This window comes from Gekko japonicus, unplaced genomic scaffold (assembly GCF_001447785.1).
Source record: "Gekko japonicus isolate JY-2015 unplaced genomic scaffold, Gekko_japonicus_V1.1 scaffold106, whole genome shotgun sequence".
NCBI lineage: Eukaryota > Metazoa > Chordata > Lepidosauria > Squamata > Gekkonidae > Gekko > Gekko japonicus.
Window position 1 is genome coordinate 1,517,469 of NW_015170890.1, and position 25,558 is coordinate 1,543,026.

General features: G+C 44.2%; 1 protein-coding gene across 1 annotated transcript in view; it reads left to right on the forward strand.

Annotated features, from left to right (window-relative positions):
* The first annotated feature begins 1,351 nt into the window (after window positions 1–1,351).
* GPD1L (glycerol-3-phosphate dehydrogenase 1-like) overlaps window positions 1,352–25,558 on the forward strand; it is a 32,556-nt gene continuing 8,349 nt past the window's right edge. Inside the window, exons 1-5 of the mRNA XM_015418409.1 lie at window positions 1,352–1,504; window positions 12,697–12,874; window positions 17,864–18,004; window positions 19,848–19,986; window positions 21,263–21,375. Coding sequence (XP_015273895.1) covers window positions 1,452–1,504; window positions 12,697–12,874; window positions 17,864–18,004; window positions 19,848–19,986; window positions 21,263–21,375 — 624 coding nt within the window. The 5' untranslated portion in view covers window positions 1,352–1,451. The remainder of the gene's footprint in view (window positions 1,505–12,696; window positions 12,875–17,863; window positions 18,005–19,847; window positions 19,987–21,262; window positions 21,376–25,558) is intronic.

Genomic DNA, 25,558 nt, shown 5'->3' on the forward strand with positions numbered 1-25,558 from the left:
ACTTCATGGCAAAGTGGGGCTTTGAACCTGGCCTTTGCCAATTGTAGTCCGACACTGTACCCATTATACCACACTGACATGATACATAGGATGAGCATGAAGACAGGGCTTACATTGTGCAAGGATCCTTGGGGACCGTGTAAAATGGGTGATGGTCTTTTTTTCCATTTAACACTTCCAGTATTCCGTTCACATTGAGAAGACAGTAAAGCGATTGGCTGGCCAGAGACAAATTCTATTCCCTGTCCTTGGGGAGGACCAGAAAGCCCAGGCACTGAGAAAGGACCCAGCTTCTACCGCCATAGGTGCATCGTGGGCTCTGCTTCTGGATTATATTAGGGAAATGGTTTGATCAATTGACTGGCTGATAGCCCCCTAACCCCAAATCGCACTTCTATGTATTCAAAAAAAGGTGAAATTCGAAACCTTGTGATTTGTTCAACTGGCGTGAAATGTCATTTCTGAATGGCTTCCAACCGCAGGAATGGAATCATATTCAATCAGGTTAAACAGACCAATTAGTTTAAGGCATTTTGAACAAATCCTCTAGGGCAGTGATGGCGAACCTTTTAGAGACCGAGTGCCCAAACTGCGACCCAAAACCCACTTATTTATCGCAAAGTGCCAACACGGCAATTTAACCTGAATACTGAGGTTTTACTTTAGAAAAAACAACTCATACATTAACTTAAGATGATCCAAACGTAGTAAGGAAAGCAATCCCAAATGCTTTCATTTACTTAAAATTATTTGGCAGAGAATTCGACACTTTAATGATGGTCTGGGCCTGGCTGGGGCAATGGCACGAGTGCCCGCAGAGAGGGCTCTGAGGGCTCGGGGTGCCACCTCTGGCACCCGTGCCATAGGTTCGCCACCACTGCTCTAGGGGAAGCGGGCCAAGTTTCTCAAATATCCCTTGTGCATCAAGCAAACGTCACTTTGGCGGGTCTTGCGACGAGTCTTCAAGTTTCCTCGCAGCCCGTTGCGCCGCTGAATCGCTATCCTGTCCCTGAATTCCTGTTCATTAACAGTGTGACTGTGTCTTATCCACTCTCCAGTTTACGAAAATTTATGCATGCCTTGAACAAGAGCATTTAATCTCAGGCTCCTTCCAGCAGCATTTTCATGCTCTGACCCTTTCGGAACCATAAAAGCGTGCGGCAAAGCCAAGACACTTCTTTGCCTAGACTCTGCACATGCGAAAAAAGTTGCTTTGGTAAGCTTCAGGCGGCCTCAAATCCCTGGTAAATAAAAGGAGGACTACAATTCCCAGCAAGCCCCGGGCGAGTGAGGGGCGGTCCATGGCCGTTTTCAGAGGAGGGGTTGTGTGGCCTGTGGCAGTTCTGCATGGCTGGCCGAGGGTTGCTCGCAGCGGCCATAGGAAGGTTGCGGAGCGCTCCTGCCCGAGCTGCGCCCTGTCTCCCGGAGTGGTCTCTCGGCGCGGAGTTGCAATGGCTCTTGCTTCATCGCCCTTGAAAGTCTGCATCGTGGGCTCAGGGAACTGGTGAGTGCTAGGAGCCAAGTGGCGGGGAAACGGCGCTTCCTGCTTATGCTGCTGTGGTGTCCCGAGGAGGCAGACAGAGCAGCAGTCCACTCCCCTTATTTAAACACCTGCTGTCATGTATGTTTCTGACAGACTCTGGGAAGCGCAGGAGTCGTTGCTACGTTGACACGTCGTATGTCTGACCAAAAGCTGTTCCCTACTTCCTAGGGGGGGGGGGGGGAGGGTACAGTTGTCATTTGCTTCCACTTTGCAACGGCGGGCGTTGTAATGGCCGGGGACGCAGTGTCCATTTTTGAATGCAAATAGGTTTGTCCTGTGTCTTTAGGGAACCGGGCCTGTTTGGTTTTTTTAAATTATTACTATTCTAGGTTTGAATGAATTGGTAGTATTCTATAAAATTATGGTGATGAGTTGCTCAGTCTGTAAAATGTCATAGTACAAACTGGAGAATGGTCTACAGGTGCTCATACAGCATGAACACTTCCCAATTCCCCTTTTTTGCAGGGGGGGTCATATAGGGGTGCCAGCCTTCGGGTGGGACCTGGGGATCTCCTGGAATTACAGCTCAACTCCAGACTACAGAGCTGAGTTCCCCTGGAGAAAATATCTGCTTTGGAGGGTGAACTCTGTGGCATGGTACCCCACTGAGGTTCCTGTCCTCCCCAGGCTGGATCCCCAAATCTCCAGGAGTTTCCCAATCTGGATCTGGCAACCCTGATGCCCACTGCTTTGAGTTCGTATGTGCTGGGTGTGTCAAATGACTATACTCCTGCATGTACACCAAAGCCCATCTTTCTTTGACTTGTGTAGGATAGGGGCATGTGCATTTCATGAGTTACACAAAAATATATCACAAAGTCCAGTTATGATTTTTACTTAATTAATTAATACCCCACTCTACCCCACAACCGGGCTCAGGGCGGCTTACAACATAAGACCATCAATTGCAAATGAATAGTGGCATTTCCCCCCAAAATACTGTTTGTTCTCCCCAAAGACTGTTTCTTGTGTCTGAAACCTGAGTGGGAAATCTAAGTTGGCTAGATGTATATTTGATTTAAAATATTTTTAAACATAATTTCCTCCACTTTCTGTGCCTCGTAAACAGCCCTCATAAGTAGTTCTGAGAATATTTTAACTTGAGTACACCTCACTCTTGAAAATATCGTCTAGAAGCTTGTTCTGAAAAAAAAATTGCCAAGTCACCTATCTACAGAGGTTCTGTCTGGCAAAAGTTATCTGCATTTGATTTGACTGCCTTCCACAGTACTAGGTTGTGGCATTTTTGTGAAGATTAGAATCTGCTTCTGAAAGGTGTCTTCAGTATAAATGGCTACTATATCTAACATTAAAATGGTGGTTGACCCTTCTGTGGATAATGATAGCCACAAAATCCAGCCACCCACAGGGGTCTGTTCAGGCGACTCCTTAGTTATGCACAAAAATGTAATTTTGTAAATCAATGAAAAGGGAAAAAAGAAACCCTGGAAAATGGCTGGCCTGATGAGGACTAAATATGTACCATGAGCTGGGCTCCCACTCCAAATATTGGCTCTAAAAGCACCTCTGGTGCTAAATATGCTCCAGAAGGGATGGAATGTTGAGAAAAGTTATGTGTCAGGCTTGATTTAAACTTTGCACTGGCACCAATGCTTGATTTAAGTGTGCTGCAACCCATACAAAGCCGCTTCCAGCAGTGTGGTGTAGTAGGTTTAGACTCCGGATTGAGCGGTTTTATGGGAGCACACTTTTATATAGTAACATATACTCCAGATGCAAAGCTGCAGCCTGCTTTTGAGGCCTCCTTGCCGAGCCCTGGACCTCCATCCCAAAGTACAGTCTGATAGCACCACTGGATACCTCTCAGCGATTAATTAGCGCACCGAATATCCAATAGCCAGGGTGGATGGCATGAGAATGAGGCACCCATAGCTGGTTTGTATGGGTAGCAGTCCAGTTTAAATTGGACTCTGGGCAAGTGCAAACTTGCACAACGGAGAGGTTTTTTTCTTCCTTTGCTAGGGTCACATAAATCAGTCCTCTGCTAAAGGATGAAAAGGCGTTGGATGAGAGAGGTTGCTCAATCCTGCAGGGGGTGCTTTTGAGGGATGGGATTTCCAGATTGTTACCCCCCCCACACACACAGTTCTTCAGGGTGCCCCTTATTTATGTTTTATAACTGTTAATCTTATGGAAGCAAAAAATTTTAAGTTCGGTTCTGTACCTAGCTTTGGTTGGTTGTATTTTTCAGGAGAAAGCCTGTCCCTTTGGTGTTCTGTTTTTTTTTTTTTTAAGGCATTTCTGTTCATACCCTGTAGTAAGGTACGTTTACTTTGGCTTTTTCTTGTATATACAGTGTTAGCTTGTGCAGCCTCAGCTGACACAGGTTGTTCAAATGGCCGGATGTCGTTCATCAGTTATTGCTGAGTTTGTTACCTGTCGATGTACATTTACATGATCCTGTGTGCACAAAGATTTTCCTCTGGTTGGAGGTTAACAAAGGGTATGAAAATCATCTTGACGACTGTGTTCTATCTTGATGGCTGTGTTACATCTTGGCTCTTTTACAGTCTAGATGCTTACTGAAGGCTGGGATATTTTGACCTCTGGGATAGGATGCATTCATTTAGCTTCACACCAATGGTCAGCTGAGCTCCACCTTGAATATCCCAAAAAAAATTCCTTCCCTCATAGGAACTTCCCAGTATGCGTTGCAATTCTTCTCAGTGAGGCCCTTCCCTCACACCACCTTCCACCTGAAATGGCTTCACAGAACTCATTGCCCCATTGGGGTAAACATACAGGTACCTGTATGCCGTGGTCCTAACTGGAATCAGGCCACTGTGTGCCTGATTTTTTTAAAAAAGAAGGGGAAATAAACACTGGGATTGCCATTCATAGAACTCTGAGCATCTTGTCTGATTTATCACTAACAGGATATATGAGAATCATGGACCATCTAAGGAGAAAGCTCATTTGCATAAGGAATGGGAGATTCAAGAGATAAGGACGGAATTGCAAAGCATGTTGGGAAACTCCTATGAGGGGGGAAATGGCTTCTGAGATATTCAAGGTGGACTTGGCCACTGGTGTGAAGCTAAATGTACGCATTCTAGAAAAGAGCAAGAGTTCAGTAGCACCTTAAAGACTAACAAAATTTGTGGCAGGGCATGAGCTTTCGTGAGTGACTGCTCACTTCTGACAGGCATACTAATACGGCTACCCATTTGATCCATCTGCATGCATTGGATCACAGAGGTCACAAGATAGTTTTCTTACTCTTTATCAGCACATGTAAAGGAGTGGTTAAAATTCTGAGGTTGTTTCCAGGGTTGCGTTTGTGTTTTGCTCTTTTGCTTGATAGTCCATTTAGCTTAGGAGCTGAGTAAGGGTCTTCTCACATGGAAATTTTCCGGCAGTTTGGGTGCCAACCTGCAGCAGTCCGTCCCCCCCGAAGTTACCTCACATCCTCATTTCCCATTTGTTGTTTGTCCATAATTTTCTCATAATTTCTCTGGGCTTGGTCAAACCATCTTTGTTCCAATTTGAGAAAGCACGAAGAAACAGTGAAGAAACCGTGGAAAGACCATAAATGGAAAATGAGAACAGGAGGGAAGCTTGGAGGAAACTGCTGTGGGTCAGTGCCCAAACTGCAGGAAAATCTCTGAAAAGCCCTTTGCTTTCGTAGTTGGTCAGAAGCTCAGAACCTTTTTCCTTGTTCTGATTATGAGGCTATTTCTCTTGTATTTATATACCTTCAGTGTGTATAGAACTAGATGGTATACTTCTACTGTGCATAGAATTAGGACTGATACTCTTTTTTTTTTTAGTGCCATCGAGTTACAACTGACTTACGGTGACCCCATAGGGTTTCTAAGGCAAGATACATGTATTGGTGGTTTGCGATTGCCTGCCTTTGCATTGCAACTGGAATTCCATGGTGATCTCACCTCCAAGTACTAACCAGGGGCTGCTTTGCTTCAGAGATCTGGACTACCAGATCTGGGACGGCAGAAGACAGTCGAGTCCGACTCTTCGCGACCCCATGGACCAGCTCCCGCCAGGCCCTCCTGTCTTCTGCCGTCCTCTGAAGTTGGCTCAATTTCATGTTCGTTGCATCAATGACACTGTCTAACCATCTCATCCTTTGCCGTCCCCATCTTCTTTGACCTTCAATCTTTCCCAGCATCAGGGTCTTCTCCAGTGAGTGCTCCCTTATCATTTGGTGGCCAAAGTATTTGAGCTTCAGTTTCATTATCTGGCCTTCCAGGGAACAGTCAGGGTTGATTTCTTTTAGGATTGACTGATTTGATCTTCTTGCAGTCCAAGGGACTTTCAAAAGTCTTCTCCAGCACCATAGTTCAAAAGAATCTATTCTTCGGCGCTCGGCCTTCCTTATAGTCCACCTCTCGCAGCCATACATGACTACTGGGAATACCATTGCTTTGACCGTGCGGACTTTTGTTGGCAGGGTGATGTCTCTACTTTTTATCATGCTGTTTAGGTTCGCCATCGCTTTCCTCCCAAGGAGCAGGCGTCTTTTAATTTCATGGCTGCAGTCACAGTCTGCGATGATCTGGGATCCCAGAAACGTGAAGTCTGTCACTACTTCCGCGACTTCCCCTTCTATTTGCCAAGGAGTGATGGGGCCGGATGCCATGATCCTAGTTTTTTTGATGTTGAGCTTCAAGCCCACTTTTGCGCTCTGCTCTTTTACCCTGAGCAAGAGGCTCTTAAGGTCCTCTTCACTTTCTGCCATTAGAGGGGTATCGTCTGCATATCTGAGGTTGTTGAGCTTTTCCCCAGCAATCTTAATTCCCGCTTGTGATTCATCCAGGCCAGCATTTCGCATGATGTACTCTGCATATATATTAAATAAGCACGGTGACAATATACATCCTTGTCGTACTCCTTTTCCTATGCTGAACCAATCAGTTGTTCCATATCCGGTTCTAACTGTCGCTTCTTGGCCCTTATACAGGTTTCTCAAGAGACATGTGAGGTGGTCTGGTATTCCCATCTCTTTAAGGCCCTGCCATAGTTTGTTGTGATCCACACAGTCAAAAGCTTTAGCATAGAGAAATATGTTACTGTAGTTTAAATGCTGAGTCTCAGCCCATCTTTGTTACAATGCATACTTGTAAATCTAAAATTCTGTCTGGCTGCCCTCAGAATAGGACGAGAAGAAATGTTTTGTGGTAGGAAGTTGTCAAAGAATCCAAGCCTGAACCCCATGAGTCCCCAGGGCACACAAGTAACCAGACTGTGTTTAATTTTTAAAAAATTATAAAGTTTTTCAGTTTCTTTCAGTGTAAGAATTTTTTCTATAGCCAGCACAATACTCAAAACCACACAGCAAGCAAACAAAGAAACTTGCTTGTTATCCCAAGTGGCCTGTCTCGATATTGGAGGAAATTAGCTACGAGACAGACGAGGCTAGAAGGGTACAAGGGATTGCACACCTTTATATACCAAGGTCCAGTTCAGTAGGAAGACTCCAGATTTTAAGAGTATATAATAGTTTTATTAAAGAATATCCCTGCATACGATCACACTAAGCAATCAAAATATACACACAATCGAGAACTAAGAAATAAAGAGGTGATGATAGAGATGTTTAAGGAGCAGTTGTAGGGGTTATACTACCTGTCCAGATGTGCAGACATCCGTGTAGAAGAAAGCGCAAACAGCCAGCATTTTGCGCTCAGAAAGGAGACCCAAAGTAGAGGCTTTGGCCATGTGCCCTATAGTAAGCATACTCAGAGTACACAGTGAGCCAGGGCTTACCCTCTATTCTTATAGGAATTTGAGGGGTGTTCTCCTGGGCCAGGACTTGATGAGTTTAATGATCATTGATGGTCTTACCAGGGTAGGTTGAATGGATTCCCAGGCTTAGACAAAAGGGGGAATTGGGTCTCTGACAGGTGTCAGGAAGAATCGTTAGTTAATTTAATGTTCAATCAGTTTGCCTCGGCATCCTGAGGGAGGGGACAGGAAGGGCAGGTGTTGAGACAAAAGATTTCTATATCGGCACAGGTATCACACAAAGGGGATTACGTGGGGATATGAAGGCAGAGATTTTGCCATACATCTGCTGAATGGCTTTGAGAATGCAGATACTTTACCTGAAGGAACTTGCTGTCCCTCCATATGCATACCTTTGCTGGGTGGAGGGGGGGATTGGAGATTGCCCTTGAGGGCACCTTGTGTAGCCTTAGACTGAAACCCTTTGCTGAGCTTTGGCTAGCTCTTTAGCACAGATCAAGAGTGTTCTCTTTAGCCTGGTTCTGTGGGTCTTTGGTTCAGGTCAGAAGCACCTCTGAGCTACGAGCTCAACCGTCTAACACTCTTATGGCTTGCATTAGACAGCACAAACCTTAAATCCCAAAGTCAAAGGCTAATGCTCAGGTGTTGTCTACATTGCTAGCAATTGCAATTCAAGCAAGTAATAGTTTAGGCCTCTAGTCCACAAGATCTCAGCTAGTCTTGCTTCATCGGGGCCTATAGCATAATTATAGTTTCTGGCCCAAAGGCCCAGCAATATCAGATGAGGATGACATCCAATCAGAACATGTTCTTAGGAGAAGCCTCTAGAAAATTCCCTCATCACCCCTGACTCTCCTCCCTCTCTCCAGCAGGCCACAGGTTCTCATGAGAAGCTTATCATGCCACCTCCATCTCTGGCCTTGAAGATGATAAGGCCAAGGGACCGATTAGTAACATCTGCAAGACGGGCCAGGTCCATTATTATTCACATTGACCCTTGAGGGGAAGGCCAGAGGTGCTTTGCCTCACAGAAGTCATCTAAGAGGGGTGGTGGTGAAGGGTTTCAAAAGCCCCACAGTTCCCCTGGAATACGAATAAAGTGAGATAAGGTTCTGGGTAACCTGAGTGCTTTCTGTATCAGTAACAGACACCGGAATATAAAACCCTGACTTGTTTCTGTTTCCCGTTCCAGGTTTAGAATTGAGCTAGGTAGTAGAACAGGACAAGGTCTTTTATAAGGAGCTTATGTGGACAGTAGTGATCAGCAGCTTGGCAAGAATATAGTCCCGGGGTAGACAGCCTGTTCTACATGGCTCCAGAGACCTGGGAGGGAGGGGAATGACATCCCCTCCACCCTTTGCAGGCTGCCTTGAAAGGGAACGAACCTGGTAATCAGGCGGTTTCAGTGAGGCAAGGGATGATCCCTAGCATATAGCCAACTAGCAGGAGCCATGGTGGCAGAAGGAGGCGCCCGTATACCCCAATTTATACAAGGAGATGTCAGATAAATGCCAGAATACCTCTGGCACCTTATTCCCAGAACTGGGGAAGTAGCCAGGGACCCAGTTCAGTAAGGTTTTGGTGGTTTCTCAGTCCTGTATAAAAGATTTAGGGGCTTGGCCAACTGGAAGGTATTGTGGGACCATCTTCCATTACATTAAAGCATCTTTTAGATAAAAAGGCAGGAATTGTATCAACAGAGATCATTAGCCACAGGGGCTCACGGTTTTGCCTGCAAAGTGCCAGAACAGAGGAGCAGGGCTGAGCTGAGATATCTCCCCCTGGTAGATGGCAAGGCTAGGGGTGCTTGTTAGTGTACTAGGAACACACCACTTGACATTTTAGTGGGGGAGGGGATAAGCCCTGATTTTGGACTGTAACCAACAAGAGTAGATTACAGAACCGAGCTGCATCAACCTGCCTGTCACCTTCCTCCACCAGGGAGGTCACACAGTTGTCAGATTCATAGGAACAAATGGTTTTGATGAATGAATTTAATAGTTAAATGATTCATCTGTTACCACTTTTTTGCAGCTGATAACAGTGAGCAGAACATTGGAATGGTATCCTCAGTTTGGCAATCTATAAAAGCCTTCCTTGAGGCTGTCGGAATGCCTCGGCTGTCTAATTTTATTACTGCCCACATGACGATGTCCAGGCTGTTGTCACGGAAGAGGGGTTTGTGTGAAAAGGATGAGTTAGAAGAAACAAAATGTCTATTTATACCTTGCTACTGGGGCAAATGCGTTTGCCATGATGTATTTTGCCCTTATTTGGCTTTATAATATGTATGTGGGGTTTTTTAATCTGACAAGCATACATTGAGAAAAGAAAAGGGCTTTGGCTAACGATGAAAAGCTTCAGGCAGAGTATTATTTGGCATCTCCAGAGCAGATCTCCATTGCTTGGAAGGCATCATTTGGATCCTATGGTGGCCTCTCCACTACCTTTCCATTAGTTGTAGAAGTTGAACCTTCTCCTCAAAGGTGCCGACCTCACGATTTGATGCAATGAGGTCCTGCTGTGTAATTTACTTTTGTAATTAGACTGCCGCAGGCTCAGCGTTTTGCACTCTAATCCAAATTGCAGAAAAATCTTTATAGCAGGAATTTAACCACCAGCCTCATTCTGCTTTCTGTGTCTTAAATAACTCTGCAGGCCAAAGTCAAGGACGCTGGTGCCGCAGCTGATGTTCTGAGTGTGGGTTTGTGGAAGGGTGAATGGGGATGGGAGCGGAAGCTGAGCTTTTTGGCAGTTTAGATGGACTGGTATTCTTGGTACAGGCTGAACTTGCCATTCAGTTTCATAATCTGAGAGGAAATAGAAGAGCAGGAGTCAAATTATGAAATAGTTGCTGTCACTCCCCGTGGTTGTCTTTCTAGCACTGGATTTCAAAGGAGGAGTCAATGAAATCTGAAGAATAAGTAGCAGTCTCTCCCCCCCCCCCCCCCCCACAAACAAAAAAAACCCCCAAGAATCTAGAATAGTGGGGAAATAACTAAAATTCTTCACAAAACTGAATGGGTTGTCTTCATTTTTAAAGCAGTAAATTTGCAGCTATAGAATGCTATCAGTGGGAGACATCCTTCTCCCTACCCATAGAAGTCCCAGTGTTAATGTGTTGATAGGGTCAGGCTGGGCTGGGTTCTCTCATTCTTTAATTATTTGTTTTGTTTCCACTGGCACGGCACAATTTATTACATAAGACTGGTTCAAACATAAATACTAGTTCCAGCAGTTGTTGGATTCCAGCTGAGTCGGAGTCCAAGGGCTGCTTCTCATGTCTTTACAATAACACATTTTATTGTACTATCAAAGATCTACCCAGTGCAGTACAGTATTTCATAAATATTACAGAAGAGTTGGCAAGAATTCTGTTATGTTGTTACGTGTTGACAGACTTACAACTTTGGGTCCCCAACCTTTTTGAGCCAGTGGGCAGCTTTGGAATTCTGACATTATGTGGTTAGCACAGCCAAAAAATGACGGCCACAAAATGGCTACCGCGAGAGGTGGAGCCAGCCATAGGACGGCTGCTGCAGCTTACCTTCAGTCATACAATGAAGATCTTTGTGCTGCGGTGCCAGTTGCTGGCTGACAAAGCAACTTTTTGAAAAATCTGCATCGTCAATCAAATCTCCAGCGGCCAGTCATGAGCCTTGCTGGGCAAAAGCCCCCCCTGGCTCCACCTACTTTCTAAAAACACTTGGCAGGCAGTCCAATGTTCCCTCTAAGTTGTGGAGTCTCGTGAGCAAAAATTCTCCTTTGTGAGCTGCTGGCATTCAAGTTGTGAGCAAGCGATTTGGCTGCTGCATACATTAGTTTGCTTTGGAGCTCTCCTTCCTGAGCTGAGACAAAAATGTGTGAGCCGGAGGCTAAAAAACTGTGAGCTGGCTCACCCTTACTCAGCTTAGAGGGAACACTGGCAGGCACCAGGAAAGGTGTCAGCAAGCACCACATTGGGGACTCATAGCTTAGAGTCAACAAAAGTGCTTCCATGGATGGAAGAAGTTCCACCTGGGAATGTCCCTTTCTTGCCTTCCCGTCCTGCTGCCGTCCAGAATACCCAGGAGAAGCATCTTGGGGGGGGGGGGGGGGTGGCTGCAGTAGGAGGGGGGAGGCAAGAAAACCACAGTCCTCAAGCAGAAGTCCTTCTATCCACATAAAGGCTCAGCTGGATCCATGCCTAAGTATAAATCCCGTAAGATGTTGCAGAGCAGCTGGCAATCACACTAAGAAAATTTAAATTTGGTTCTGATAGGCAGATGACTAATGGGTTTTTTTCTCCACATGAATAGAGTGCTCCTTTTCCACGTATATTGCATGCTTTTTGGCTTTTTTGGTTTCCAGTTATGATGCTTATTTGTTAACTACCCAGTAGGAAGATATTCTTGTGTGTTGCTAGCTTGCACGTATCCCGTCACTGGCCTTCTTTCCCAAGTAAGCAGTGAAAATACAGTGATCTTTTCTTCCGTAATTTGCATGTGAGCAATTTGATGCTAGTGTAAAAGAGAAAATGTGGTTGCTTGCCTGCCGGGTGGGGTTCTTTCCATTCATTGAAAGCATGTCTGTACTTCTTCATAAAAGCTTTTTATTGTTCTTGCAAGCATCCTGAAACGGCAGAATCCCCTGACAATATTTGTTCGCTTACTTCATTTCTTACTGAGGCTCTCAGGGTGGATTACAGCAGCCAAAAAACTATGCAGTAAAACAATATAATAGCGACCACAAATTATGCTTCAAAGCAGGATTAAAAGCCATGGCACTCAGTGTAAAAATGACAATATAATATGTTCATCATAAAAACAACAGTAAGATACATAAAGTGATTACAGAACTGGTGAACAGTGCTGTAAAAATAGTATACTACGTACAATAAACAATATAGCAAAGCTTGATTTATCAGATTTAACATTAGACGTGTCTTTCATGCAATCAAAATATCATAAAGTATAAACTTTTTGAATTGGTTGACATTTAATTTTTGAAATCCCAACTAAATGTGAGAGGTGGATCCTCCAACCTCTCACTTCTAATGTCCTGGCCCCACTGGTGGACCTCCTGATGGCACCTGGTATTTTTGGCCACTGTGTGACAGAGTGTTGGACTGGATGGGCCTTTGGCCTGATCCAACATTGGCATCTCTTATGTTCTTATGTACCCTATCCTACTATGCAACCGAGATTTCTTTTTTAAAATTAAACTATTTGTACCCCACTTTTCATTTGGCTGAACTGAATTTAAACTTCATTCTGATCGTTAGCGTGATTGACAGAATGCAGGCTGTATGCGTGGCAATCTTTTGCATTTCTTTCTCCCTGCTATCCTCCGTTTGAGAATGTTGGGATAAGAATTGGACCATTGCCTTGTATATTGAAACTTCCTTCCTGAGGCGTGACTATCATTCTTTGCCCTCTTTATTACAGGGGATCTGCTGTAGCCAAAATAATAGGCAATAATGTAAAAGCAGTAAAGAAGTTCGCTTCCACCGTAAAAATGTGGGTGTTTGAAGAAAATATTAATGGAAGAAAACTGACTGACATCATAAATAATGATCATGAGAATGTAAAATATCTTCCTGGATACAAGCTACCAGAAAATGTGGTAAGTCTTGGAATGGGTAGGTTTGGCCAAATTAGTTGCGTGTGTTTCTTTTAGTCTGTGGGGAACCTTCTCGGCATTGAAGTGGAGCGACTGCTTTCTCTAATTCATAGTTTGAACTCCAAGAGAGGATAGTTGTCACCTGCTACAAGCCATCTTCAGTAGTTGCCTCTGACAAGTTGCACAACTGTAAGGTAAAGGTAAAGGTTCCCTTGCTCGAAAGCCAGTCAAGTCCGACTCTAGGGTTGCGGTGCTCATCTCTGTTTCCAAGCCGAAGAGCCAGCGCTGTCCGAAGACATTTCCGTGGTCATGTGGCCAGCATGACTAAACACCAAGGTGCACGGAACGCTGTTACCTTCCCACCGAAGCGGAACCTATTTATCTACTTGCAATTTCTTGCTTTCGAACTGCTGGGTTGGCAGGAGCTGGGACCAGGGACGGGAGCTCACTCCGTCATGCGGCACTCGGGTCTCGAACTGCTGAACTACCGACCTTCCACAGCCTGCAGTTCAGCGTCTTAACCACTTGAGCCACCGCAGCACAACTGTACAGCAGTCCCAATGGTGACTGTGAAAAAAGGTCTGCATTTTACTGAGTGCTGAGTGTTTTAGCACTAATGCTGGGCTCTGGGCTACTTAATACATTAACAAGCTTGCTTATAAGATAAGCTGAAAAGAATACCTGGACCTTTATGAACTTTTGGTGGAGTCTGTGAATTGCTCATTGTTAGAGTTGTCAACCTCCAGGTGGCAGCTGGAGACCTCCTGCTATTACAGTTGATCTCTAGACAACCAAGATCCATTCCCCTGGAGCAAATGGTTGCTTTGGAGGGTGGACTCTATGGCACTGTAGGCCGTTGAGGTCCCTGTCCTCCCCAGGCTCTGCCCTCCAAACCTCCAGGTATTTCCCAATCCAGAGCTGACAACCCTACCCATTGTCCCGGCACCTAGGACGCAAAAAAATCCAGTTCTTTTTCTTTCTCAGACCAAGAAATCTTAGTCCCCAAATTTCATTCTTGATCAAGTAGCTGTAATTATCCCCTTTGGCAGAGATGTAGCTCTGTTGTGCAACTGTTCCGTGGAGCATATTGTTTTTTGGTATCGTTGACCATATTCCTTGCTGTTTTTAACAGGGAAGCTATGAATGGAATATGGGGGGATGGTGGTAAATCTAGAGCAATTAGATAGAGGGTAGTTACTCTGGACAGGAAAATACCAAGAGAGTACAAATGACTATATTATTGATAGTAGTAAGCAGGGCTCTTTTTGTAGAAAAAGCCCAGCAGGAACTCATTAGCATAATAGGCCACACCCAACAGCAGAAACTGATTAGCATATTAGGCCACATGTAGTATGAATGGGAATATAATGATTTTTATATATAGGTTTTTCCTTCTTGATTGTTCATATTCATATTTGTCTGGTTTTTATTGATTTGTTCTTTAAGTAATATTTTATTAGGATGTTAGAAAGGCCTGTTATATAGAAGGCTTTCCTCTTGTAGGTCTGATATTGCTAGCAGACAACATAATAGGTATAAAGTTCATTATTCTGTAGTTCTTAGGGCAAACCTTTCAATGTCTGGGTCAGATAAGATTTTAGTCTCCTATCAGTAATGAATACTTTTGTTTGAGATATGAAGATTCCTTGCCCATTAACATTTAGGTTAGGTTAAGTAAACACTTAGTTTGGCATAGATATATGTTTCTTTATATTTGGCCAATCAGAGGATCATTACTCAAATTACCACTGTCTTTTGTAACCAATTACGCTGTTTGAATATTGTTTTCTTGATGATGTCAGTCCATGTATAAAATAGCATGTATTTCCTGAATATGTTCAGAATATGCTCAAGAAGAAGATGAAGAAGAAAAAGAAGAAAGTTGTCAATGTTTGGTTAACTATTTGGTCTAATTGTTTTCCTATTAATTGAGGCATTTTTCCTGATTATGCTGAGAAGAAAGCAATCAGTTTTGATGTGTCCTTTGGCCTAACTGTTTTCCATATTTCATTACAATAAAATACAAGAACTTCCTCCTCATTTGACTTCATTTTTGACATGGAATCTAATATTTACAACACACACCCCTGACGTCACATCACATCTTATTAGCACATTAGGCCGCACCCCCATGTTACCAGAAGTGTGGTTATCCAGCCACACCCACCTTTTGCTTGTTATTCTGTTTACCTTGTTTGTTGACAAAACCCAGGGCTTTTTTGTAGCAGGAACTCCTTTGCATGTTAGGCCACACACCCCTAATGTAACCAATCCTAATGAGTTTCTGATGTTGGGTGTGGCCTATTATGCTAATGAGTTCATGCTGGGTGTGGCCAACTTGGGAGCCAGCCGGAACTCCGTTCCTGTGCGTTCCTGCTCAAAAATAGCCCTGGTAGTAAGGTAGTTGCTAACAATGCAATCCTAAGAACTGTTTTTGGGAGTGAATTCAATTCAATAGATCTGACTGCATTCTGAGTAGACCCGCTTGGGATTGCTGTCACTGCTACAAAATACCTTACAGTACCTTACAAAATACCTTACAGTGCTGTCCTAGGCAGAGTTGCTCCAGTCGAAGGCAATTAAAGTCAATAGGTTTAGATGTTACAGTGCAATCCTGTGCAGAGTTACCTGGAGTGCTTTTTCACAAATTAAATTTTTTTATGAAATGCAAATATTCTTTTATCTTCCTAGTTAATCCAATTAAAATCAACAATGTTCTCCCACTTAGAAGCAGAAGTACCAGCAGTATTATTTCACTAGGTTATGTTAGGCAGATAGATGTCCCAAATTTGCTTCTGCCTTTCTATTTTGGTAATTTTTGCTATTGCAATTAGTTAAATATGCAGCAGTTAGGTTTTGAAGTGTACAAAGTAAGCACAGACAGGTTTTGAAGTGTACAAAGTAAGCACAAACCGGTTCATGAGGCATAATTCGGCACAAACTTGGCCCTGTTCGAAGCCAATGTGCCTTCCCTGAACATTTCCTGGACTTTTATCCGTTTTGGTTCAGCTGTTCAGGGCACTTAAACCTAACAGCTAAGCGGCACAGGTCTGCAGCTCACCTGTTAGGTTTAAACGGCTGGCAGCCATTTCAGCGCTCCATCTCACTTCCTTCTGCTTGGACGGGTGGGAGCAAAACAGAGCGCTGAAATGGTTTGCAGCCATTTAAACCTAACAGCGGATGGGCACACCCACCACACACTGTTAGGTTTAAATAGCTACAAGCCATTGCAGCGATGGGTTTTGCTTCCAAGCAGGGGGAGTGAAACAGACTGCTGAAATGGCTGCCAGCCATTTAAACCCAACAGCAGATAGGTGCACCTGCCCCACTGTTAGTCTGAAATGACTGCAAGCCATTTCAGCAGTGGGTTTCAACGACCCACCTGCCTGAATATTGTCTACATGCAATGGCTCCTTATCAAGTTTTTGGAAGCCTGTTTCAGCATTATATAACAATGGACACATAGTCTATAATTATTTGCTTTTGGAATTTATAGTTTATGCTTATTGTACAAATCAGTGCCTGAGAGCACAAGAAAAATAGCACCTGCAGAAATTATTGTGTGCCTGTGAGCACAGGAAAAACAGCACCTTGTTGGTTTAAATTGTGTTGAGTGCCTGTGTGCACTATTTTGTGTTATCTTAGCCATTACCACCGGTGTTTGGATGTTACATTTACACATGGTGTTAGGTGTAAAAGGTGACACTTGTTAAGCTATAAATATAAGTATTTTATTTTTTATTATAGTTTGTGACTGTTTATCTTGGCGTTTTACCCTCTCTTTTAATTTTGTGTTATCTTAGCCATTACCACCGGTGTTTGGATGTTACATTTACACATGGTGTTAGGTGTAAAAGGTGACACTTGTTAAGCTATAAATATAAGTATTTTATTTTTTATTATAGTTTGTGACTGTTTATCTTGGCGTTTTACCCTCTCTTTTAGCCATTTAAACCTAATAGTGGGGTGGATCTGCCTGTCAGCTGTTAAGTTTAAATGGCTGGTAGCCATTAAACCTGTTTGTTTCACACCCGCCCCCTGAAGTAGGGGTAAGCGAAACAGACAAGATAAATGCCTGCAAGCCATTTAACCCTTCCTGGACAACCCCCCCCCTTCTCCTAGTCGCGACATGCCAAGGCTGGGACAAAGGGGAGTCTGAACTGGCTGGTTCGGTTCAGGCATTTTTTGGCTCGGTTCCGGTTTGGTTCAGGAACTACCCCGAACCAAACTGGAATTTTTAGGGTCGTGCCCATCCCTAATGTGCACATCCAGATTTTTTCCTTTCCAGTCCTTGCAAAGGCCAGCAAACCTTTGGCTCAGCATCTGCTTAGTTATTTGGCTTGGATGGGAGCCTCCATTGAAGTCTTAACTTCCCAGTTTCCCAATTCACATTTTATACTAGGCAGTGACTTCAACGCCAGAATTGGAGCAGGTGCCTTAGACACAAGAGCTAGTATGAGCTCTTTAATTGCTGCTCACGCGTTTCTATTAGATCGCTCTTCCAAGGACAAGGTTATTAACAAATCTGGTCTTAAATTCTTGGAATTGCTCTCATGGGCTAACCTACATGTCCTAAATGGTACTTATTTGGATGTATCTGGTGGCTCTTTTACTTACTTGTCAATGTTATGGGCTAGTATAATCGATTATTTTGCTATACCATCTGCTTTATTGAACTATGTAGATAGGTTTGAGGTTGTTGATAGGCCCTTAAGTGACCATTGCCCACTAAGACTTATTTGGCTTGGAAATCTTTTGTTTTCTTTGACAACGGTAGGAATTATCAATTCTACTGAATAGGGGGAATAAACAAAATATTTTATTTAGAATAAATTTATAATTAGGATTAACATAGCTTTAAGAAAGAAAGAAAGAAAGAAAGAAAGAAAGAAAGAAAGAAAGAAAGAAAGAAAGAAAGAAAGAAAGAAAGAAAGAAAGATCCTTGTTTCACATCTCTTCTCTCTCCCTCCACCTGTTTTTTATTTGGTACAGGTTGCCATCCCAAACTTGAAAGAAGCTGTTAAAGATGCGGATATGTTGGTTTTTGTCATTCCCCACCAGTTCATTCATAAAATCTGTGATGAGATGACAGGGCATGTAGCCAAGAAAGCTATCGGCATAACTCTCATTAAGGTATATAAGAAATGGTATGCATTGTTTTGAGCGTATAAAGGGATTCTCTAAAACAGTTCAATGGGGGGAGGGGTTGTGGAAAATATTCATCTCATTTCCCCTTATTTGAAGACTTTAATTAAAGGAGGAAGTTAGATATCATCTTGGCTCCTTTTCCTTTTGTTGTGCTTGCAACAGTTCTTCCTGGATTCTTGTTTATTTGGTATATATCTTCCCAAGAATTTACAGCAGCCTCAGTGAAGCTCCAGTCTCAGCTCTGTCCTTGTACTGATCTGGCCAGGCCTGATGCTGTGTGACACAGTGATAGAACTTCAACTTTGGGAACCTTGAATAGCTCAGATCCTTGGATAGCTTTCAAGGGTAGGGGAATTGCATGTAAAAATAGCTTCCAAGAACTTTTGGCTGAGATCCCAAGCATTGTGATCAGTGCTCTGCATGTGCATGGGATTTTTTTCAGCTCCCCTCCACACAGTGGTCCCCTGTGCTCTCAAAACATTTGCAAATGTCAGGGGTGATCTTCTACAGCTGCGCCCCTTGAGATGTGTGTGTGGGGGGGTGCCACAGAAGAAGAAAATTGGTACAACGCCCTTCTTGCCTATTCTGTGCATGCACAGAAGTGCTTCATACATCACGCTGATTTTTAAAAAAACCCATATTAATTGTCTTAATGTATAAAATCAGGTTTCAGCCTATTAGCCAAAATAAGAAGTAAATGCAAACAAAAACCCCTGGCTATCTCCATTTGATATGTACTCTTTTGTTTCCAAATGTTTTGTGACTGCATGTACTGTGGAATTAGGTGTGTCCAGGAATAATGATGCACTGTTTGCTAGTGACATGTGGAGATGTTCTGCTTTGTTTGTGAGTTGAGATTACCATCTCGTTGGTGGATGATACAGACAAGGGATGTTAAATGCTTTGATTTGTTTCAGTGGGTTAGGTCCAGCCAGCTTTTTCACTCAGTCTCACCCAGTTCTGCAGCCCCTGTCCCACGTGGCATTTGTACATTTGTACGTATGGATATGGGAGCTGCGGTGGCTCAAGTGGTTAAGACGCTGAACTGCAGGCTGAAAGGTGGGTAGTTCAGCAGTTCGAGACCCGAGTTGCCGCATGACGGAGTGAGCTCCCGTCCCTGGTCCCAGCTCCTGCCAACCCAGCAGTTCGAAAGCAAGAGATTGCAAGTAGATAAATAGGTACCGCTTTGGTGGGAAGGTAACAGCATTCCGTGCGCCTCGGCATGTAGTCATGCTGGCCACATGACCACGGAAACGTCTTCGGACAGCGCTGGCTCTTCGACTTAGAAACAGAGATGAGCACCGCAACCCTAGAGTCGGATTCGACTGGCTTTTGAGCAACGGAAACCTTTACCTTTTACCTTTACCTACGCATGGATATATACGCACACGTGCACACATGTATATGCATAATTTCATTAATACCCTGCCTTTTCTCTGATTGGGACCCAAAGCAGCTTACATCATTCTCCTCTCCTCCATTTTACATGAGGATGCCATGATCCCAGCGTAGTGTTTTTGACTGGCCAAAGTTAACCCCTCTTTCCATGTTCACCAGCAAAAAGCTGTTTGGATCCAACCCAATATAAAAATCTTTTATTTGGATTAGATTTCTAAAAATGGTGTGTGTCAGAAACAAAAGCCATGATGGTAATATGGTTCACAAGTGAAGCAGTGGCCTACTAGTCCCTGTGGAAAGGACATTTGAGCCTGATGCAAATAATATGTAAATCATTGTAAATTCATCCACTGGCAAGGATAGTTATCCCAGTTGTCTTTCATGTTGTGACTACTGACTTCTAGCAATTTCCTTTCAATATTTACCACAGGGAATAGATGAAGGCCCAGAAGGACTCAAACTCATTTCTGACATCATCCGTGAGAAAATGGGAATAGACATCAGTGTGCTGATGGGGGCAAACATAGCCAATGAGGTTGCAGCAGAGAAGTTCTGTGAAACCACAATAGGTAATCTTGAGGGCTAATTGATCCCCTGAATAAAAATACTCCCACTGTTGAGTGAGCATGAGGCAGTTCTCTATTCTTTCATATTTTGATGTAGTAGTTAAGTGTGCGGACTCTAATCTGGGAGAACTGGGTTCCACTTGCAGCTGCTGGATGACCTTGGGCAAGCCATAGTTCTGTCAGAGCTGTTCTCTCAAGGCCAGTTCTGGAAAGAGCTCTCTCAGCCCCACCTACCTCACAGACCTCACAGGTCTGTTGTGGGGAGGGGAAGGGAAAGGAGTTTTGTAAGCCACTCTTAGGAGTGAAGGGCGGGGGTATACATCTCCTATTACTACTCCCCCCTCCCCCTTCTCCACTGAACTTCTCTCTCTTTCAAAGATACAAGTGGGAAAATATTGTGGAAAGAAGCTGGAACTATTTGTGTCTTGACTGATTACTGGTTTTCTAGAGACATTCATCCTGGTCCCAAAGACAATTTTCCAGCTTCCCTAGCGTGCTCATAAAGGGGAAGTTGCCACTGTACCATGGCTTGCTGTCAATCTAAATAATTAACTTTTTTGTCCCATTGAGGTGGATCCTTTCTAGGCAGAAGATGACTTTTTTTATATGGAGGGCACCGTCCATTAGAATACACAGTTTTGCTTCATATGAGGAAGGCAATGTCAACCACATTAGGAAGGGTGGGCTAGATTAGTGCTTTCTGTGTGGCCCAATAGTTTATGACCCTTACGGCATTAATGTGCCCCAGCTCAACCCAAACATGTTCACTGAGGGCTGCATGACCTTTGGTAGTTTGTTAGTCTCTGGTATAGTGTACATAGCTCAAGGAGAATTAGATGGAAATCACAGTTCAATCGTGAGCTCTTTGGATGACCTTGAGTCACTAACTGTCAACTTGCCCTACAGGACACTAAAATAAACGAGAGCCGGTGTGGTGTAGTGGTTGGACTAGGATCTGGAAACCCGGGTTTGAATCCCCATTTGTGCCATGGAAGCACATTAGGTGACCTTGGGTTAGTCACACTGTCTCAGCCTAACCTAACCCACAGGGGTTGTTGTGTGGATAAAATGGAAGAGAGGGGGAACAGTGTAAGTCACTTTGGATCCCCATTGGGGAGTAAGGTGGGGTACAAACGAATTAAATAATAAATTATTTCAAATTATACATTTAGGTTTCAAGGAAGAGCTTTTATTTTGATGATCTCTGCTTTGTTTGAGAATGGTTCTTCAAATAAGGTTTCTTGCTTTCTTCCATTCTTGTTTTCATCCATCTAAAAAGGCTGCAAAATTTTGGAGAATGGCCTCCTCTTCAAAGAACTCCTTCAGACTCCAAACTTCCGAATTACTGTGGTGGATGACGCAGACACAGTTGAACTTTGTGGTGCACTTAAGGTAAGATTAGTTTGGAGCAGGAAAAAAGATTACTGAACTCTCTTCCCCTAAAATTAGAGAGCAGTTCGCTTTGAGAATTCAGTGCCAGGCTTAATTCTGAATCAAGGAAGCAACACGAGGGGAAGGCCTCAGCCTCAACCAGGCTGACTCCTTGGACGCTGTACAAAACAGGATGCTGTGTTAGATGCACCAGTGGTCTGATCCAGCAGGACTCTACTTCTGTTGTAAACGCTTGCTTTGTCTGTAACCTTGAGCAACATACTGATCTCAAGCAAAGTTGCTAGACCTCCCCTTGCCTGTCTTCTTTCAGATAGCCTTTTTTCCTTGGCAACTAAGGGAAAGCACTGTGATATTGGGTGTTGTTCTTCTCTGTATGACTGAAGAGGAAGGCAGTGCCAAGCACTGCTCCTGCCCACCTGCTTTTCAATTTTAGAAGTTGTCAGAGGAGAATTATGGTAGTGGAAAGTACTTGTCAATGCTTACTTATGGCAACCTTGGAGGGTTTTCAAGGCAAGAGTTGGTTGCCATTACCTACTTCTGCGTAGCAACCATGGACTTTCTTGGTGGTCTCCCATCCAAATACTGACCAGAGCTGACCCTGCTTGGCTTCCAAGGTCTGATGAGATCAGGCTAGCCTGGGCTATCCAGGTCAGGGCAGAGCGATGATAGCCCTGTTGTGATTTGTCTAACTCAAAACATGTCCTAATTGATAGGGGAGAAGGTGCGGACACTCGTGTTGGCTCACTCAAAATCCAGAAAGAGAAACAAAATCATGCCGTAACTTTGATGCCAACCCATAGAACATTGTGCAAGATTTCAGTTTCTATAGAGCCCTTCATCAGTCAGATGAATTGAAAAATTAAGGGAGAAAAGCAAGTTTGATTGCTATAGGTGTTCATTTACAGCACTTGCATTCTGGGAAGAAGAAGCATATAATGGAAGGTTCTCTCATTTAAAAAAAAAATCATAGTCCAGCAAGGTCCAAATGTCTAATTTATAATTTAAAGAAACATGTTCTTAGTGTTGTGCTACATGAGTCAAAAGCCAAGCACTGGTGCTAAAAGAGAAGCAAGGATTGCTACCTATAAATGTCAGCCCCCGAGCTGAGTATCCAACAGTACAAGACAGTAAAAATGTCCACCACAAAGTAAACCTTTATCTTTTTTTTAAAAAAACACCTTTGCATTTCCTTTTCCTTCTGTTTCCTTCATCCCATCTAAATAGATTCCAATAGGGATTATTGGATCCGTAGCTTTACAACTAAGAGGGGATGTGGTAAAAGATGAACAGTGTGGAGAAAGTGGACAAAGCAAAGTTCTGGCCCATTCTTATACATTCCTAGAATTTCAGGGTCATCCAATGAAATTGCTCAGTAGTAAATGCAGGACAGACAAAGGAAGTCTTCTGTTATGCAGTGCAGAAATGACTAGTGAGATTCCGTTTATTTATCATTTACCTTTTTCACTTAGGCTCAGGGAGAATTACAGAATTATAACCCAGAGAATATTCAAGTATGCAATGCACTCCTAAGCAGAATGATGTCCTTTTAAGCCCATTGACTTTAATGAACTTAGAAGGGGGCAACTTTGTTTAGGATTGCACTAACAGGGATGGACATTGGTTTAGATGGCTTTAAATGTAAAGGTAAAGGTTTCCCTTGCTCGAAAGCCAGTCGAGTCCGACTCTAGGGTTGCGGTGCTCATCTCCGTTTCAAAGCCAAAGAGCCAGCGCTGTCCGAAGACGTTTCCGTGGTCATGTGGCCGGCATGACTAAACACCAAGGCGCACGGAACGCTGTTACCTTCCCACCGAAGTGGTACCTATTTGTCTACTTGCAATTTCTTGCTTTCGAACTGCTAGGTTGGCAGGAGCTGGAACTAGAGACGGGAGCTCACTCCATCATGCGGCAACTCGGGTCTCGAACTGCTGAACTACTGACCTTCCACAGCCTGCAGTTCAGCGTCTTAACCACTTGAGCCACCGCAGCTCCTTTAGATGGCTTTAAAGAGATATTATTGTACAAATTCTGGGAAGATCTGTCTGTTAATGGCTATTAGCCACCACGATTAAATAACATCTCCATCGTCAGAGGGGGTATGCCACTGAGTACCGTTTTCTAGGTCAGCAGTACCCTGCTTATAGGCTGGCCACCATGGGAAATGCACTGCTGGACTAGAGGCAGTGACCTTGGCTTGATCCAGCAGGACTCTTCTTATGATCCTTGCATCAGGGTCGAAGCCAACCCATGTATTACAATTCTGAGGAGAGAACAGCTGGCATTTTCCTGCCAATAATGATAATTTTAGCTGCTGAAGTGACACTGTCAAGACTGTGTCCATAATGCAGCCTTCTCATCTTCCAGCTGCAATGGTTATTATAGAAAGAACATCTGCTGTTGAGACGCACACACTTCTGCATATCCACTTCAGATTACGTCTTTTTTATAGTGCCTGGCAAACGGGCTGATGGAGATACATAAAGCACTGTGGGATGCAGACAGCCCCGGAAGTAAAATCTCTGCTTTAAATAGCAGATGCATGATGCAGTTATCAGCAGTCCAAGGGTGCCATAGAGACAGGGCTAGGAACAGCTGCCTGTCAGCAAGAATTTCCTGTCTGTGCTGGATGCTTGAAAGCTTTCCCTCACTAAGGTCAAGTCTAGTGAAAAGTACGTAAGTGCTTTTAAATGGGAATGCCTTCCTGTAAGAAGGTGAAGAAGCACCAGGCTTCAAATACCTGAAGCAATTATTAGTAATCTTAGTGTGAACTCCTGTTTAAATGCTCATGGTGAGATCCAGGGGCGGACTGAGAAGTCAGTGATCCAAGAGCAAGGCAAGCTGATTAGGCCCGACGGTAGCAACGGTAGGCATTGGCTCACTTACTGCCTCTTCCCACAGACTGGCAGCAGTGCGCGAGGATGCAGTTGGTGAGCTGACACAGATCAGTGTTTTCACTATGAAGGGTCCAACCCGAGCTATCTCTGTGGTGCTCACAGAGTCTCTGATCTCTGCTTGTGTGGTTATCACCAACCTTCTGGGAAATCTCCCTGTAAGTTAAAAGGGACACTCTTTGTGATCTCTGAATGGCCCTTGTGATCTCTGAATGGCTAGAGGACATCCTGTCCTCCTGTTAGCACTCTGGTCGGAGTGGAAGAAGCCCTTCCTTCTGCAATAGGCAAGGACAAAGCAAAACCCGTCTAATTTCTAGGGGGAGTGAGACTCTAGCTCTGAGGATGCAGTTCCCCTTCTCCTTGCAATCCTCTGAGCTTCAGAAGGGCTCCTCCCCTTTGCTACAAAAATATAATTTTGGCAGGGAACTGCTTGTCCAACATGACTGTCATCAGTTTGCTGAGTCATGGCTAAAGCATTGCATGTTACTTTTCTGACGCTGTGGGCATTCCGCAATGTGTGAAATGCACAGCCACATCCAGCAGTGGGGTGTCGATGGACGGTTATAGGTGATGAAGTGGGTTGCCCGAATTCTCAACATACATTTTTCCTTAAGACTGGGGAGGGGTCTCTCTCCAGTATGACCCTCTCATATCTTGCCCTCCCCCTCCAACAGTGACTATTCACAGGGAGACATAAGGAAACAATGGTACCCTGCAGCTTGCTCCTCACGTGCAGGCCTCTCCACGGGAGGAAGCTGGACTTCTGTCACCATAGCTGGACTTCTTCATCTCCCTTCTCTTGCAGAAGCCTAAAATGTCCCCTGACTTGCTGCTCCTGACAATAGGGGGCCCACAGGAACAGAAGGGGGGGGGGAGTCCACCAAAATGGCCTCCCTTCCATTAGTGAAAATTTTCTGCTGGATCCAGTCCATTATTTATTCTGCCCTTTCCATGTCGCCAAGACAGTTTCAGAGTTGCTTGCCGGGGGCGGGGGGGGAGCCAGAAGCACTGTTACTTTCAAGAACGCCTGTCGTGGGTCCTAGGTCGGCTGGGGCTGACTACACCTCAGATGAGGAAGAGGCAGGGAGCAGCCCATAAGAAGAACCCTCAACTGTACCTGAGGAGGAAGAGTCCCCAACAACTGCACAGGAGGTGCAGCCAGAAGGAGAGGCCGATCCTGAGCCTGGCCCAGCACCCCCAGTTGCAGACATCCCAAGGCCAGACTCCTTGCCTAGTTCTCCTGAGTGCCCCAGACATAGGGCACGCCAGAGGCTGACTACGTAGGAGCGAAGAAG